This window comes from Onychostoma macrolepis, chromosome 12 (assembly GCF_012432095.1).
Source record: "Onychostoma macrolepis isolate SWU-2019 chromosome 12, ASM1243209v1, whole genome shotgun sequence".
NCBI lineage: Eukaryota > Metazoa > Chordata > Actinopteri > Cypriniformes > Cyprinidae > Onychostoma > Onychostoma macrolepis.
Window position 1 is genome coordinate 25,622,545 of NC_081166.1, and position 17,369 is coordinate 25,639,913.

Here is a 17,369-nt window from a genome sequence, read left to right on the forward strand (position 1 = left end):
GCCTTTAGCACTCTCTCAGTGGCTATAATTATGTCTCACCCAACTTTTTTCCCAAAAAAGTCCCCGGGCACCTAGCACTGTGACACATCCTTAATGCACTGCATGATCTACTATTGAATAAATGCCATTTTTGCTTAGTGTTTTAGTGTTAGAGGCTAGCTAATGGGGCCTGAGCTAGCGCACAGTCTGACAGTTGCAGGCAGGCGAAAAGAGCAAGAGTCGAGGCACTAATCGGAGTTTGATGTTCTGTGTTTGGGCAGGACATGAATGACTTCCCACCAGTGTTCAGTCAAATGCTGTACCGGGGAATGGTGGCACCCAATGCAATCAAGGGGACCATAGTGACCATCGTACATGCTGAGGACCTGGACCCACCGGTGAGTTGGCTTGATTATGTGTGTTCTTTCATCACTGAGATATTTCATTCAAGGAATTTTCAGTAAATGTATTCACCCTCAGGCCATCCAAGATGTAGATGAGTTTGTTTCTTCATCACAGCAGATTTGGAGAAATTTGCTACTACAGTGCATCACTTGCTCACCAATGAATCCTCTGCAGTTAATGGGTGCCGTCAGAATGAGAGTCCAAACAGCTGACAAAAACATCACAATGATCCACTGATAATCCACATGACTCAAGTCCATCAAGTAACATCTGCGAAGTGAAAAGCTTTGTGTTTGCAAGAAACATCTCTCATGACGGCATTTTAACTTTAAGTCATCGCTTCTGTCCAAAATATGAGTCCATAATCCATAATAACACTTTCTCTAGTGAAAAAGTCCATCCACAGTTGTCCTCTCACATCAAAATCCATCAACATATATTTAGTTTTGGTCTCTCCTGATTTCGACAATGTGACTTTTTTTCTGGAGTAAACAATATTATGTATAGACAATATTACAAATATATAAGCAGTATTATGTATGTATGTACATATTTTAGTCAAAAGCAACAGTCTTAATGATGGATTTGTGGTGTGGTGTGGATTACGTGTGGATTACTGTGATGTTTTTATCAGCTGTTTTGACTCTCATTCTGACGGCACCCATTCACTGCAGAGGACACACGGGTAATAATAAATTTCCATTACAATGGAAAAAAAAGAGTGAGTAAATAGTGGCCTGATAGTGAGTAAATTTTTTGCAACTATCTATTCCTTTAAGGAATAAAAGATTGAAAAATCAAAGTTCTTTGCTTATACACAAATCATACACAGATGCTTAATAGCAATAAGAGCACATGAGATTTTATGCCGTAAGTCAAACAACATTCTGCACAAGAAAAAAAGTCGCCTTGATTTTTTTTTTTTTCTTCAAAATGTCACTAAAGATATATCGAGTGTAGCATTAAGTCTCTAATGATTAAACTTGAGTGTCATTGACAGTCTCTATTGGTCGTGCCTGATGTGACTGTGAATAGGTCTGACTGCGTTGTGCAACGGGCGAATGTGTATTATGTTGCATGACTTCAAAGGGCTAAGCACAATAAAACAAAGATAAAAGGAGAAAAAACAGCAGCAAAAGACTCAAAGCTGTGTGTGTGTTTAACTGAAGAGGCAGCTACACCAGCCCAAACAGTGTGTAACAATCTGGCACGTCTCCAGCGTAAAGCCTCAGAGCTCTACCTACCCTCCACAGGCACAATCGCACACAAACACAACCAGCTTCACACAACGGCATGTATTTTACACAACCATGGTCCTGGGCTACTATAGCATTGAAAATAGTTTTTTTTTTGTTTTGTTTTTTTGCATTTGGTTTATATGGTTTATGAGGACACAAATGTATATAATGGCAATAGGTTATACAACGTGAACATGGTTAATGAGGACACTTCCTTTTTTTTTGTAATCTAAAAATGCAGAAAGTTTTCTGTGATGGACAGTGTTAAGAGCAGGGTTAGGGTAAGGGGATAGAAAATAGTTTGTAAAGTATAAACACCAGTACACCTATGGAGAGTCCCTGTAAACCACATATACCAACGTGTGTTTTTTATGTTTTGTATTTTGGTTTTCAATTTCAGTTAAGTTTTAGCATTGTTTTGTGTTTTGTTTAATTCTATTTTTCCCCTTTGCTTTGATTTTTTGTTGCATTTTGCGTTGTTGTTTTGTTGTTGTTGTTTGCTTTGATTTTGCTTGTTTTGATTTTGCTTGTTTTGTTTTGTTTTGTTTTGTTTTGTTTTGTTTTGTTTTGGTTTGGTTTGGTTTGGTTTGGTTTGGTTTGGTTTGGTTTGGTTTGGTTTGGTTTGGTTTGGTTTGATTTGGGGTTTTTTTGGTCAACCCCAGGTGGTCCGCACCAGAGAAAATTTAGTTGCTAGATTTGAATCAAATAAATGAGACTAATATTTATTTTACATTGTATAATGTGAATAATTATTATTCTTATAAAGATCTAGCAAACCCCAAAAGGTTTTCTCTTTCTTTCTTTCTTTCTTTCTTTCTTTCTTTCTTTCTTACTTTTATGTTTTTAAATACTGCAACTGATGACATGCTAGCATGACTGTCTGGCTGAATTTACTTTCCAGAAGCAGCTGGTCTGCTTCCTCTCCTCCAGCTTTACTTTCCCTGAAAAATCGCATACATGTACATGTCAATCAACTGGGCAGCACACACGCATAATAATGGGAGATAAATTAAATTATTATTTATTATTATTTTGATTTTAGTTAACAAAAGTATATTACATACTGCTTGTTTTCATTAAAGATAATAACCTTTTCCACAGATCTCATGTAGCAACCACACAACAACCTTTCTTCTTATTATTGTCAATTTGGCTTTACTCTTTCCCTCTCTCTTGCTCTTTCATGCTATTCTTTTTTTTCTTCTTCAATCCAAATGCATATTCTCGTGGAGGTTTACAGATGCAATGCTTCTCTATGCCCTCACCTTCTCAGTAACCTCAACCTCAAAAAAGATCAATTGTGCTTCTCGATTCAGCCCATAACTCAGCACACATGCCAAGACTGGTCAGGGGCAAAGCAGGCCAGCAGCCCCAGCTGCGACTGGAAATTGAATTTAGCCTGACAGCCATGCTAGGACGTCATCAGTTGCAGTATAAAACACTGCTTGAGGTTTCTAGTTCGCCACATCCATATGAGAATAAGCAGTTGTCACTTTGTACATTGCTATTATACAATAGGTTAATGGAAAGATTTCTGTTTTCATCAGTGAACTGTAAACTACTGTCACTTGCTAAGCTAAAATCTGCTCATAATTACATAATGAAGTCAAGCTGCAAACATAGCTAAATAGATTGAAGCTATGTTTTGTAGCTAATAAATATTATAATTTTAACTATAGTATTTTTATTTTATAATAATAGAAATAACACATTGATAAAGAACAATATTTTATCTGGAGAAAAAATAATAATATGGATTTTAATTAAATTAATAACATCAAAGTGGAACACAGAAATTCCAAAAAAAATAAAAAATAAAAAAAATTGAGTGAATCTTTTTTATTTTGTTTCATTTTATCTCAGAAATACTTGAGAGCAGTTGCTTTGCTCTTATATGTGAAATGTGGCTCTAAATTGATGCCGTATAACATGATATTCTGTCACCCTGAACTGCTGTCACGCTACTGAAAAATGAAGTTAGGTTAGTAGCATTGCTGCTTGTGGTTAGCTACTTAACACTGGGAATACATGAGTGATTTGAACAAATAATTATTTGAGCATACATCTGTCGTGACGCTAAACCTAAATTGAATTTCTGACTCTGACGTCAAGTTGAGCGATACATGAGGTCTTTATTAGTGAGCACTCTGATAAATGGCGCAGTGGCGAAATGTCAGCTCATTGCATTCACAGAAGCAAGGTAAATTTGAGCAAGTGACACTGTTTATTTGTCTTTGAAACTGAGGGATACTTATCCTCTTCACTGTATCAGATCATGCAGAAAGCTGTTATCATTCATAGGTGCTGGAGCATTTTGTTGCAGATAGTTGTTGTTGAATGCCAGTTATATTTTTTAGCATGAGTCAGAGTCTAGAAGCTACACAGCCTCTCAGTTCCTGCCATAAATGACATTTCAATGGGTCAGTTTTGGCAGGAAAGCACTACTAAGGAATATAGGGCACAATCTTGAATCACTTTGCACTTGTAATGCATTTTATATATTTTTAGAATATTCTTTGCTACTTGAAAGCAGTCATTTGAACTGTAATTTCTGTTATCTTAACACTTCCGTGTTGTTGCAGGCCATTCTGACCTGTTTTTGATTATAACACAGATTTAATGCAACATAGCATCAGCTTTTCAGTCTGAAACATCATGACACAATCCACAGTTTCATTTGATGATGTGCATTTACTGTCATCCTTTCTCTCACATATATTCAATCATATGTGTCGAATTGTGATTTTGAGTTGCTTTTTGCAAGGTTTCAGTTGTCCTGGAAAATCAGGAAATATCAGGGAATTTCATAAATTACATTTCCAGTGCAGGAATAGTCATGGAAATGAGTAAAATCTGTAAAAATAAAGGAAAAGTCATGTGTAGTCAACATCAATGTTAACTGTAATTTTCAGTATTTCTTGTCTTAAAAATTACAGTTTTAAGTGATTGTTATAAAATTGTTATCACAAGATAATGGGGGAATAATTAAAAGTCATAGAAAAATAACTGGTCAGAAATTGAGGGAAACTGAAGTTTAAAAAACCTTCTTTAAATTGTGTTTTTTTTTGTTTTGTTTTTGGTAAATCGAGGCTTATGCTGCTTGTGATTACTTGTTACGCATTCAGAAATGTTGGTATCATTAGAAAATCACATTTCTTAATGAGGGCAGGGTAATCACAGTCTACTGGGCTTTCAGTATCAAGAGTTCAATTATTATTCTAATTTACCATCTTGCCTAATAATGTTTTCGATGTGATGCGCAATTAACAAAATCCTATAAACAGCTTGTGCAGTAATCATTCACTGAAGTGGTATGAAACTATGCATCCCAGACTGAAAGACATTTCCCCATTAAAATGACTGATTTGCTCTACAGATAGGGTTAGGGGACGTGTTGTTGTGGACCGTTTTAATTGCGATCTCCTTCATAAGCCTCGGGGTATACATACTCCTCAGTGGATTGTGTCTGCTTATAGGATATTCTGTGTGTATTCTGTGTGTATTTACTGTTGTGTTAGTGTGAGCCTGGATTTGTACTGTGTTGGCGCTCATTGGTCCAGATGCAGGTGTATTTGTGTGTCCCTTGTCCCTGAGGTCTTCTGTAGCAGATGGTGATTGAGTTAGTTTGTTTCTCACAGATGCCATGTTTTTCAAGACATATGCCACCTCTACACCTTTCTGAGATTGCAGGCCAGCTTGAAAGAGCACTCTTATCTCCAAGTGATGGGCATTTGTCAGGGCTGGTCATGGTCCCAAAGGGCCCCTGGACATAGGACAGTTTCCACCATAACCCACTATTCAATCTGCCAATCCTATTCAATGTGTCAATAGCAATTTTTCTAAACAAATTAAGAATTGTATAGTTTGAGAGATTTGTATTGGAGAACTAAAAAGAATAGTTAGGGGCCCTGGTGGATCAGGGTACATTGTATTTGCTGAGAGGCCTGATGGGCCCTAGAGATAAGCTCACACTGAAAGGGGGCCAAGGACTTTACTGGTCAGCTCACACTGTATATTTTGAGGGGTCCATAATGATTAGCTCATATTGTATATGCTGAGGGGCTCTGGAGCTCTAGTGATCAGTTCACTCTGTATAGTCAGAGCCCTATCAGTCAGCACACTCTGTATATTCTGAGAGGTCCAGAAGCCCTAGTGGTCAGCTCAAAGTGTATATGCAGAAGGGTCCAGGGCCCCAGAAGCCATAGTAGTCATCTTACATTGTATACGCTGAGGGGCCCAGTGGCCTAAGAGCCCTAGTGGCCAGCTCATGCTGTATTCACTGAAGGTCCCAGGGGCCCTGGAACTCTAGAGACATGATCATGCTGTATTATCAGAAGGGCCCAGGGACCCTAGAGCTCTATTGGTCAGGTCACACTGTATATTCTGAGGGACTCGGAAGCCTTAGTCTGTTCAAACTTTATACTCAGACAGGTCCCGGACCCTAGGAGCTGTGGTGGTCAGCTCATGCTGGATACACTGATGAGCCCTGGACTCCCTGTGGTCAGCTCACACTGTATATTTTGAGGGGTCCAGGAGCCCTAGTGAGTCCAGAAACCCTAGTATACTCTGAGGGGCCCAGGGGCCCTGGAGCGCTACTGATCAGCTCATGCTGTATACTCCAAAGGGCCCTTGAGCCCTAGTGGCCAGCTCATGCTGTATGCACTGAGGGACCCAGGGAACTGGGAGCTCTAGTAGTCAGTTCACGCTGTAAAAGCAGAAGCCTTATTGGTCAGCACGCATGATATGTTTTGAGGTGCCTGAGGGGGCTCTATTGGATTGCCTTAAGTTTATGAGCAAAGGGTTCTGGTCCAGTTTTCTTTGGCAGTCTCAGGCTATGCACCCTGAGGCTTTGGAGGCCAATGGCTAGTCCCTACCCATAGTTCAGCCCCGCTATTTGTTTGCTCAGACCACACGGATTGCATCTGTGAGATTCTCAGTGAGTTAGTTACATACTAATTCACCGTTTTTACTCATGTGAAGCACTTTGTTATCCTCTTGCACATTAAGCAATTAACAGTAGCAGTATTAATATTTTACATGATGCTCTTTGAGTGAGCAAATGTTTTAAAGCTAATTTGACAGCATATTACTTCCCAGTCAGTTAATACATGGCTGAAATGGCCTTTTGCACATATTCAGGCACACAAGTCATCACTCTGACCACATCCAAAGCAGTGCATTACCGTAAATTACTTCAATCTTCTTGATAGTTTTTTGCATATTCTCTTGGTGAATTAAATACATGGATTCAACCCTTTTTTTTTTTTTTCAATCCCGCTAAGCAATCATTCAGCAGACACCATTTTCAAGGGTTATTCCGTACTGGCACATAATGGTTTTGTTTTTTTCGCAAACAGCCACTCTTATTTATAATATCTCTTCAGCCTGCTGGTGACCAGGTTTGTTTTTCTGTCTATCAATGTGGTTCTGGCAACTCTCTCCACTTTTCCCTATTCTCTGAGCATCTGTCAGATGGCTCTTCATACTGGCTTCTGATATTTCCTCATGCCCATCAGCGTGATTTATTCATTAGCCATCCTCACCCACACCGAAATAAATCAGGATTAAATACGTCTTTGCCACGCCTTCCTTAATACATTGTGTAATCTAATCATATCTGCAATTATAGAGTGTCTTCAAACTGAAAATACATAAAATATTAAAGCAAAGTGACTGGAGAAAAAAAAGGAGGAAATGAGAATGATGTTAATCAAACTCCTCAGGATTTTAAAAGAGCAGTGAGGAAATGTAAATGATCTGCTAGTTTGATAAAACACAGTGTGATATAACTCCTCATGCTTTCGAACACCCCATGACCCCAATCCTCTCCGTACGCCCTGAAGACACAGGAGTGAGCTGAAAAATCATTTGTAGTCTGATTTCACACCAAAACACATGCCCCGACTGGCACTATGTGTGCTGCTGTCCCACCCGTGGGTGGATGGATGGGTTTTTCAGCATTCTCACGAGGACAGGCCCACCCGCAGGCTCCATTTCTCACCCGGCATCACCCTCGTAATTATCTCCATCACAGCGGGGTTACCAGCTCTTCTGTCCCCAGGCCAATGCTGCACATTGGATCTCACAGACGCATAACTTATGAAACTCACAGCGGGAGGTGGGACTTTAGAAGAACAGAATAAAATGAGCAAATTGGGTCTGTCAGGTTCATTTGAATCCTGCTAAGAGTGCTCAGCAGCAGAATTTAAGTTGACCATTGCTTGAAAGATTTAGGTTTAAACACGCCTGCAACTTAACACCTAGTAGATTTGACTTGACATCTTGATTTATACCGCTCAAGGATTGAATTCTTCATTCTAATTTGTTCTCAAACATTCCATGCTAATTTTCTACTGCGCAACTGTAGGTAATTCCAGGTTTAACTGCATTAGAGTGCCATATTACTTGTCCATGTTGATTCCAAATTGTTACAATGTTTCAGAGTTATACAGTTTTGCACAGATCTTTGCCTCGATTTATAATCTGGACAAGTCAACTGTAGTTGCCCAAAGTCAGAGCCAGTTCACAGATTTCACAGAAAATCATGTTTTTTTTTTTTTTTTCACGTTTAATATTTTGAGCCAATTTTAAAACACATATTGTTTTCCTTTGTGACTTATCTCCTAAAAAATACTTTTAGATGCATATTTTTAAATGAGTTTGTTGTGTTCAGAGCGACTTGAAAGGCTGGTATTGTGTGAACTTCATGATGCGCAGTTCTTCTCTGTAACAATTTATGATTCTGATTTCAACTTTTCTAAAATCTGTTCTGCTTAAAAGTTATGTTATTACGTAGCCTTAACAGAACAGAAAACACAAAACCACTATTGCATTATTTGTGCTTTGCATCAAATAATTCAGCAGTCATTGTCAATTATTTATGTAATGATCACATTCTATCTTTTTGAAAACCTTTTTATTTATTTTTTATATTCATACAAAATATTGATATAGTTGGGGCAGAAAGTTTATTAAGCTTTGTTTATTATCTTTCAGGGTACAGCAGCCAGTCGGGTTCACTATAAAGTGGATCTGGAGCAATTTCCTTACAGCACTAGTATCTTCGACGTGGAGGAGAACTCTGGCAATGTTCTCACCAGGGTCAACCTGAATGAGGAGCCCAACACTAAATTCAGTGTAAGTGCACAACAATCTTTTCTTAATACAGGGCTTATCAACTATCAATCCGCAAACTAGCCGTCAATCATTTTTATACATCTCACAGATTGATTTAGATCCAATCGCTGCACCTCCTGATACATTAGAGTGCTTTCTGAGCATAACTCAATGGTCAGTTCAGAAACACTCATTCTTAATAATAGTCAGAATTCAGACAGGTTTTAAGCTTTTCTGGCCATATGTTCCCCACTCATGACTGATCTTGTCATTTTAGATGTTTACACACACATTTATGAAAATAGATGAGACACAACAGTTAAAGCAGCAGCACATCAGTCCATGTGCACAATCACATTCTTTGACAACGAACATAATCTTATAGTGTGTTCTGCTCTCAACAATCTTCATCTGCTCCCATCATCTGTCATTTGTATGGCTTCATTTGTTCAAAATGCTTCAAGTTCAAAATGCTTTTGAGATCAGAAAATACTCACTTTTCTCATTGAATTGGAGGTTTACAAGGAAAGCATACGAATAGACAGTTTTCTTTGTTCAATTTTAAATGTGTTGATTATATAAAATTATTTATATTAATGTTTTGCTTTATACACTCATTTTTGTCTTATATGGGATGATATTGTCATACAAAAAGAAAACAGATTTGAAATCCTTTATTAGTATAATTTGAATTGTTTTCCAGTAAAAAAATGTATAAATAAATAACATCCTTATAATTAGGGGAAAAAAAACTAAACATTTTATATATTTTTTTCTTGCCATTTTATTGGTAAACACAATGGTAGTACGACAAGACATCAATGGAAGAGAGAAAGAGGGGACCAGGAAGGGAACATGGGCCTGACAGCTCAATAAATTGGAGCATTTGCTTTCCCCACAAGGCCACTGTGCAGACATAAGACTTGTGTCATGTATATGGCATGTAAATGTCTCAGACAACTCATTGAATGAAGTTTAATTTTCTTTCCCCATTCGCAAACATACATTTGTGTTGCCTTTCTTTAAGCATAAACAAGAAAAAAGCTTTGCAATCAGAGAAAGAACAATAATCTTGAAAGTCTTTTCATGCAAGTTTTTAAAATGCAGTATGTACATTTGTGTGTGTGTGTGTGTGTGTGTGTGTGTGTGTGTGTATATATATATTATATATATATATATAATATTATTATTATTAAAATAATATTTTGGATGAAAAAGTACGGAACGTTCATGTATATATATATATTTTTTAATTTATTTATTAATTTCATTTTTTTTTATATCTATCTCTAACTGGCTTTCAAAACTCATACGGACAGTGCGGACATAACTTGACCCAGTGCTGATTCTAAGTCCTCCTTATTTTATCTTAAAATTGATTTTCTCATGTTCCCAAACAGTTGGCAGTTATTGCTTATGATGATGGGGAGCCGGTGAAGTTCAATAAGACTCTGGTGGAGATCACTGTCCTGCAGCCATCCATCATTCCTGTGTTCACACAGGAGGAATACAGGTGAGCAAACACCTGAAAATGTGATTGCCCTCTGCCATATATGTTGTCCTTTCATGCTGTGATATATTGTTCTGCACCTGCGGTAGACTTCCAGAACATCATCAACAGCGTGAGTACTGTCGCCTGGAAACAGTGCTTGAAATCAGAAAGTTAGATACTGGTGAACAGCAATGCAAAATATGTCAGTTTATTTGTGAATTTTATAATATGTGTAATTTTATGGTCCTGTGAGGCATGATATTTCATTCATTTTTATGCAGAATGACCAGAAAGCTGACTTGAAATCAAAACAGATGTAGTTTTATGCTCTGTTGAGGGATTCATGTCTTGAGCCATAAATTTTAAGCCCGGTACACATCAAGTCGACGCCGACGAACTAGTGGCGACGAAAACAGACTGCGGGGTCGGCTCACGTCGGCAGCGTCTGGCTTCAAAGTTCCCCTGACACACCAAGCCGACGCTCGACACGCAATGACCAAGTAGCATGTCTGTTCTGCGCCTTTCAAAGTATCACGAAAAGAACCAGTTTCGGGTAGTTTTATTCAATATAAAACCGTCAGCATAGATTTAATCATAGATATTATGAATATGTATAATAGCTGCAAGGTAAAGTGTGTTTTATAACTTTATATTGTTTCCTCAGAGGACATTTGCACTCCATTCGAATGCATTACGGCTGCTTTATTAAATTACATATTTAATATATTTGACAGAAGGGGTAATCAGTTCAATTCGCATAGCTTCCGAGGCAAATAACATTTGCACCGGTTTGCCCAAATTGATTTAAAACTAAAAACGTTGAAGCTTATTTTACTGAATACAATCTATTCATCTGTACGGTGCATTCAGAAGAAGACAGCACCGCCTGTGTGAATGGATCTGTGATCAAAAATGTGTTTATTAACAGCTTTATAGTGAAGTGGCAGTAATACGCAGGCTTTGATGAGCTACAAGGACCAATGGGGTTAAAAATGGCCTTGATAACATCCTTATCCATTGATTAATCAGAGCTACAGAGATAGAAACATAGAGATGAAAAGAATGGATTAATGTCGTGTCCTACAGAGCTGCAGAAAGGTCATAGTTGATAGTAGCTCTGCAGCACAGTGAGAATAACAATAGCTTTCAGATGCAGTCCTCTGCGGTCTCTTGATTGCTGCCTGCGGACACATTAGCCAGGTGTCTGTTGCCTCTGTCTGGTGAACACAAGGCTGGTTAAAGCTCCTCTGATCTGCCGAGCTTTGGCGGTTCAGAAAACTGCTCTGGGGGATCATCTAGGGGTGGACTTGAGATAACTCTGTGTCAATAATTACCTGCTCACAATACAGTCATTCAGTAGCATGAGACATTGCTTTCTAAAGTATGCATCACTAATTTATATTTCTGGGACTATATTTTTACTCTCATAGTCACATATTTTAACACACACATTCTTACATTTTTGCTTTTATAGTCATATATTTTAATGCACATATTCATACATTTTTGCTCTGTCATATTTTAACGCACATTCATATATTTACCTCTTATATTCATATATTTTACGCACACATGCATTTTGCTCTTATGCAAATGCATTCAAAGTATACTTTTAATATTATAAAAAATAAATGTGTGTAAGAAGAAAATGCATGTATGTCTAAAGAATATATATATATATATATATATATATATATATATATATATATATATATGTAAGAGAAGAATATATGTATGTGTGAGAAAGTATAGTGGAAACGGAAGGCAGGTTAGGCGCAGCCTCACCCGTGTTACTATAAGCGTCTATGGATTTTTTCCACTATGTGACAATTTAGGAAGTGAATAAAGTGGGAGATGGCAGAACCAGGTTAGGGTCAGTGATATTTTTAGATTATTTCCATTACTCAAGATTTGGACTCATTGCGGTTTATTTCTATTTAGATAGTTTTGTTTGTTTTCCGTAGCAATATCTGGCAACACTGCATCGCCGGCATTTAAACTGTGACACGTGTCTAAAGTGTATGCCAGCGGCCCGGCGTGACTCTACTATAAATTCTCCGGCGTGCAGCGTTTGGCTGCTGAAAAAAATAATCCTGCATTTAAAAAAACTTGTTTATCACTTTCGAGTCCATGAGTTCGCCTACCAATGGTATGAGAGGAGCACAGCTTTCACTCTCAACCAAACAAACATTATTAGCCAATCAGAATTGTTTTCTCTTATAAACACGAGATGCGCATAATAAAGTCGCAGCCCTGATAAATGGAGAAGCGCAACACGTTGAATAAGCTGCGAGGCGCAATGGTCAAAGATGTCCATCTAGCGCATATTTACATGGAAAAACTCGTTAAAAAGCAGCGTAACTTTGTAAACAGCTCAGAGTAAATGTTCACATATGATCTACGGTAACTTGCCGGTAATTTACCAGTAAAGACTGTATGTGTGAAAGGGGTTAGACTCCTCTGTATATGCTGTGAATTTGAATTAACATTCATCTGGGAAAACAGTGTGCATTATCTCACTAGATTTGTAATGTAAATCATTTATAAACCTTTGCCAACACAGGAGAATACATCAACCTTTTTCTAACTATGCCATTTATTGTACATCGCAATTTCAAAATAAAAGTTTCTGAGTTTGCATGTGGCCAAATATAAAAATTTAATGGAATTAAAGATTGTTTAAACACGCTGTAAAGTGAAACGTCACCGTTGGCGCCCTCTGCAGGTATTTGTTATAATACATTGCATACTTAAGTTGGTCATGTATTGGCATATTACATTATGTATTTTAACAGTGTTGTTCAATAAAACCATGCAGTTACTTGGTTTTGATATTGTATTTGAGCCAATTATTTTTGCCTCATCGTTAGTTTATATATAAATAGTCATACTAAAGCCTGGTTTTCACTTAGGCCTGTTTGTGTTTCTAAAAATATCAGATTACTCAATTGTCAAAATAATCAGTAGATTGATTACCAAAATAATCATTAGGTACAGCCCTAGATTAGTTAAAATATTTCAAAATACAACTGCATTGTTTTACTTTTTGTAATTAAAATAAAAATATTTTGTCATTGAAAATTTCTTAAAAATAGTATTAAAATATTGTCTCGTTCTAGTGAAACAAGTAACTGTATTTTGTCTCATCTTGTGAGCTAAGTGTATTGTCACACCCCTAGTGTTGATAAGCGGTTATATAGATCATCATTTTTCAAGTGTATGATATAGTTTTCATTCTTCAGGTCAACCAGATATTCATGAAAAAAAATTAATAAATCAGTTTGAATAAGGAAAACAATAACTTTGCCATAGTATCCTTTCAATGTTTAAGTTGCAACATTGCATGCCCCCCTCCACCCCCGAGCTGAGCAAGTCTTGCAGATGTATTTCCTGGTTTGAGAGAGAGTTCCTGCCTAAATGGATAAGAAAAAAAGATCGGACATGCATGTGTACGAATGAGAAACATATAAATATGTGAAAGTGACAATATATGTATGAATGTTAGAATGTAGGTATGTAAAAATAAAGAATACATGTATGTGTTGAAAAGTAAAAGTGTATATATATGTAATCAGAAACGTATGTGAAACAAGAATGTATGTGTGTGAGAGTTAAATATGTATGCATGCGAAAGGAGAATTTAAGCATGTGAAAATAGAAATGTATGTATGTGAAAGGAGAATGTAAGCGTGTGAGAATAGAAATGTATGTACAGTGGGGCAAAAAGTATTTAGTCAGCCACCAATTGTGCAAGTTCTCCCACTTAAAAAGATGAGAGAGGCCTGTAATTTTCATCATAGGTATACCTCAACTATGAGAGACAAAATGAGAAAAAAAATCCAGAAAATCACATTGTAGGATTTTTAAAGAATTAATTGGTAAATTCCTCAGTAAAATAAGTATTTGGTCACCTACAAACAAGCAAGATTTCTGGCTCTCACAGACCTGTAACTTCTTCTTTAAGAGGCTCCTCTGTCCTCCACTCGTTACCTGTATTAATGGCATCTGTTTGAACTCGTTGTCAGTATAAAAGACACCTGTCCACAACCTCAAACAGTCCAACTCCAAACTCCAACATGGCCAAGACCAAAGAGCTGTCAAAGGACACCAGAAATAAAATTGTAGACCTGCACCAGGCTGGGAAGACTCAATCTGCAATAGGTAAGCAGCTTGGTGTGAAGAAATCAACTGTGGGAGCAATTATTAGAAAATGGAAGATATACAAGACCACTGATAATCTCCCTCGATCTGGGGCTCCTCGCAAGATCTCACCCCGTGGGGTCAAAATGATCACAAGAACTGTGAGCAAAAATCCCAGAACCACACGGGGACCTAGTGAATGACCTGCAGAGAGCTGGGACCAAAGTAACAAAGGCTACCATCAGTAACACACTGCGCCGCCAGGGACTCAAATCCTGCAGTGCCAGACGTGTCCCCTGCTTAAGCCAGTACATGTCCGCCCGCCTGAAGTTTGCTAGAGAGCATTTGGATGATCCAGAAGAGGATTGGGAGAATGTCATATGGTCAGATGAAACCAAAATAGAACTTTTGGTAAAAACTCAACTTGTCGTGTTTGGAGGAGAAAGAATGCTGAGTTGCATCCAAAGAACACCATACCTACTGTGAAGCATGGGGTGGAAACATCATGCTTTGGGGCTGTTTTTCTGCAAAGGGACCAGGACGACTGATCCGTAAACGAAAGAATGAATGGGGCCATGTATCGTGAGATTTTGAGTGAAAACCTCCTTCCATCAGCAAGGGCATTGAAGATGAAACGTGGCTGGGTCTTTCAGCATGACAATGATCCCAAACACACCGCCTGGCAACGAAGGAGTGGCTTCAGAAGAAGCATTTCAAGGTCCTGGAGTGGCCTAGCCAGTCTCCATATCTCAACCCCATCGAAAATCTTTGGAGGGAGTTGAAAGTCCGTGTTGCCCAGCGACAGCCCCAAAACATTACTGCTCTAGAGGAGATCTGCATGGAGGAATGGGCCAAAATACCAGCAACAGTGTGTGAAAACCTTGTGAAGACTTACAGAAAATGTTTGACCTCTGTCATTGCCAACAAAGGGTATATAACAAAGTATTGAAATGAAATTTTGTTATTGACCAAATACTGATTTTCCACCATAATTTGCAAATAAATTATTTAAAAATCCTACAATGTGATTTTCTGGATTTTTTTTTCCTCATTTTGTCTCTCATAGTTGAGGTATACCTATGATGAAAATTACAGGCCTCTCTCATCTTTTTAAGTGGGAGAACGTGCACAATTGGTGGCTGACTAAATACTTTTTTGCCCCATTGTATGTGAAAGGAGAATGTAAGCGTGTATATATATGTGTGTGTGTGGGTGTGTGTGTGTGTCAATATCACAGTTCAAAATAGCAAAATTTGAAAAAAAGAATATTACAGGTTGTCATTTAACATTTCTGTTGTAAAACAGTTTTCAAATATAACACATTCATCTATTTACATTAGGGATGCACCAATGCTACATTTCTCTGCTAATAGGTGATAATTCAGAATGATATCTGCTGATACGATCAGTTCATTGAAGATATAATCAATGTATGTATTCCCAAACCTACTTTGGCATTGTTAGCACCATGCTGTGCTGTTTTGACTATACTGGAAAGCATACAGTTTTAGAGGGGTTTTGGGTAATTCTGGAAAATTGCACAATAGCTTGTCCAGCTTAGCCAGGCTGTGAGACCAGAAAAAAAAAAAAACATTTTGCACAGGCAAAAAGCACAATTTCTTTAGAAAGTAAAGAAAGTACAAAAATGGAGTGTTAGTTTCACTGTAATGTTTTGTTTTGTTTTAATATTTTGTCTTTTTTTTTGCATTGCATTCAGTTATAATGAGGGTGGCACTCCAAAATGTTTCCCTTCACTGCATGAAAAACAAAGCATATTTGATAATGGCTAAAGAAGAGTGAAATTATTGCATAAGAAAGGTAATTAGACAAAAACAAAGCATTGTATTTTTGTGGCTGGCTTGTTAGCAGCCATAGAATTTTTCTGATGTTTTCCTACTAAAATGTGCAGCCTGTGCATTTTAGCATGGCTTATCTCATAAAAATGCTTAATGAATCTCTGTGACTCTGCTAAATCACCAGCCGAGCACCCTGCCACTTCTGTTTTTCATTTTGACGATCACACCCATCACTGTCTCGTTTTTATGCTTTCCTTTGTGAATGTTTTTATATCAATTCTGTTTCCACTTCAGTTATGCAGTAGGGAAAAAAGCTCAGAATAAACTTTATCTGCACTGAATATGCTTATGTCAAAACAAATGTTGTTTCGACCCACTGGTGTGAATTACAGAATATCAGAGATATCTGATTCATTTAACTTTTTTATTCACTTCCTTAATGCACTTTTCAGTTTTTCTTTAACCTTGTAAATAAACTAATACAATGTTAAATTAAAATATGCATTTAATCAATCTTTTTAACTTTATATTAAAGAATTTAGAGAATGAAGTATAACTGTTGCACAAAGATATGAAACAGAACTGATTTCACATTGATTAAAAAAATCACTAAATTAGCATATTACAATGATTTCTGAAGGACCAATGATGCTGAAAATTCAGCTTTGTCATCATAGAAATAAATTACATTAACTGTATATTCAAATTGGATACAGTTATTTCAATCTTTGTAATATTATTTCATAATATATCTGTTTTTACTGTATTTTAATCAAATAAATGCATTCTTGGTGAGCAATTAGAAACATCTTTCAAAAATATGAAAAAATCTTACCATCCACAAACGTTACTTACTCTACCTACTCTGCCTCAAGAAACAATTCTTTTCTTTAAGACTCAATTTGCCCACCAACCATCTAGCTCCATTCTGAATGATGATCCAATCGTTTCATTTCATCCGATCACGTCTACTTACTTATTATTGATTGTCCTGTTTCACTCTAAAGTACATCAGATTATAAAAGTAAAGCTGATTGCAGGAGGCATCTCACACTTCTTTACAAGAAGGGCTTTAAAAACATTCATGTTTAAATGTCGCAATGCATTCACCTGTATTGATTGAATATTGAAACAGGTTTATCTTGAGTAGCTTTGATGTGAAATCACTGAGACTAATAAAATGCCTGTCCTTCATCTATAGCT

General features: G+C 37.2%; 1 protein-coding gene across 11 annotated transcripts in view; it reads left to right on the forward strand.

Moving 5' to 3' along the window:
- Nucleotides 1-17,369, forward strand: part of pcdh15b (protocadherin-related 15b) — a 228,945-nt gene that overhangs the window by 152,634 nt on the left and 58,942 nt on the right. For all 11 annotated transcript variants that reach the window (XR_009273731.1, XM_058794176.1, XM_058794175.1 and 8 more), the window contains 3 exons: nt 261-377; nt 8,619-8,759; nt 10,139-10,251. Coding sequence is in view for 10 of the 11 variants with exons in the window: in XM_058794176.1 (XP_058650159.1) it covers nt 261-377; nt 8,619-8,759; nt 10,139-10,251 (371 nt within the window). In the remaining variant the exon portion in view is untranslated. The remainder of the gene's footprint in view (nt 1-260; nt 378-8,618; nt 8,760-10,138; nt 10,252-17,369) is intronic.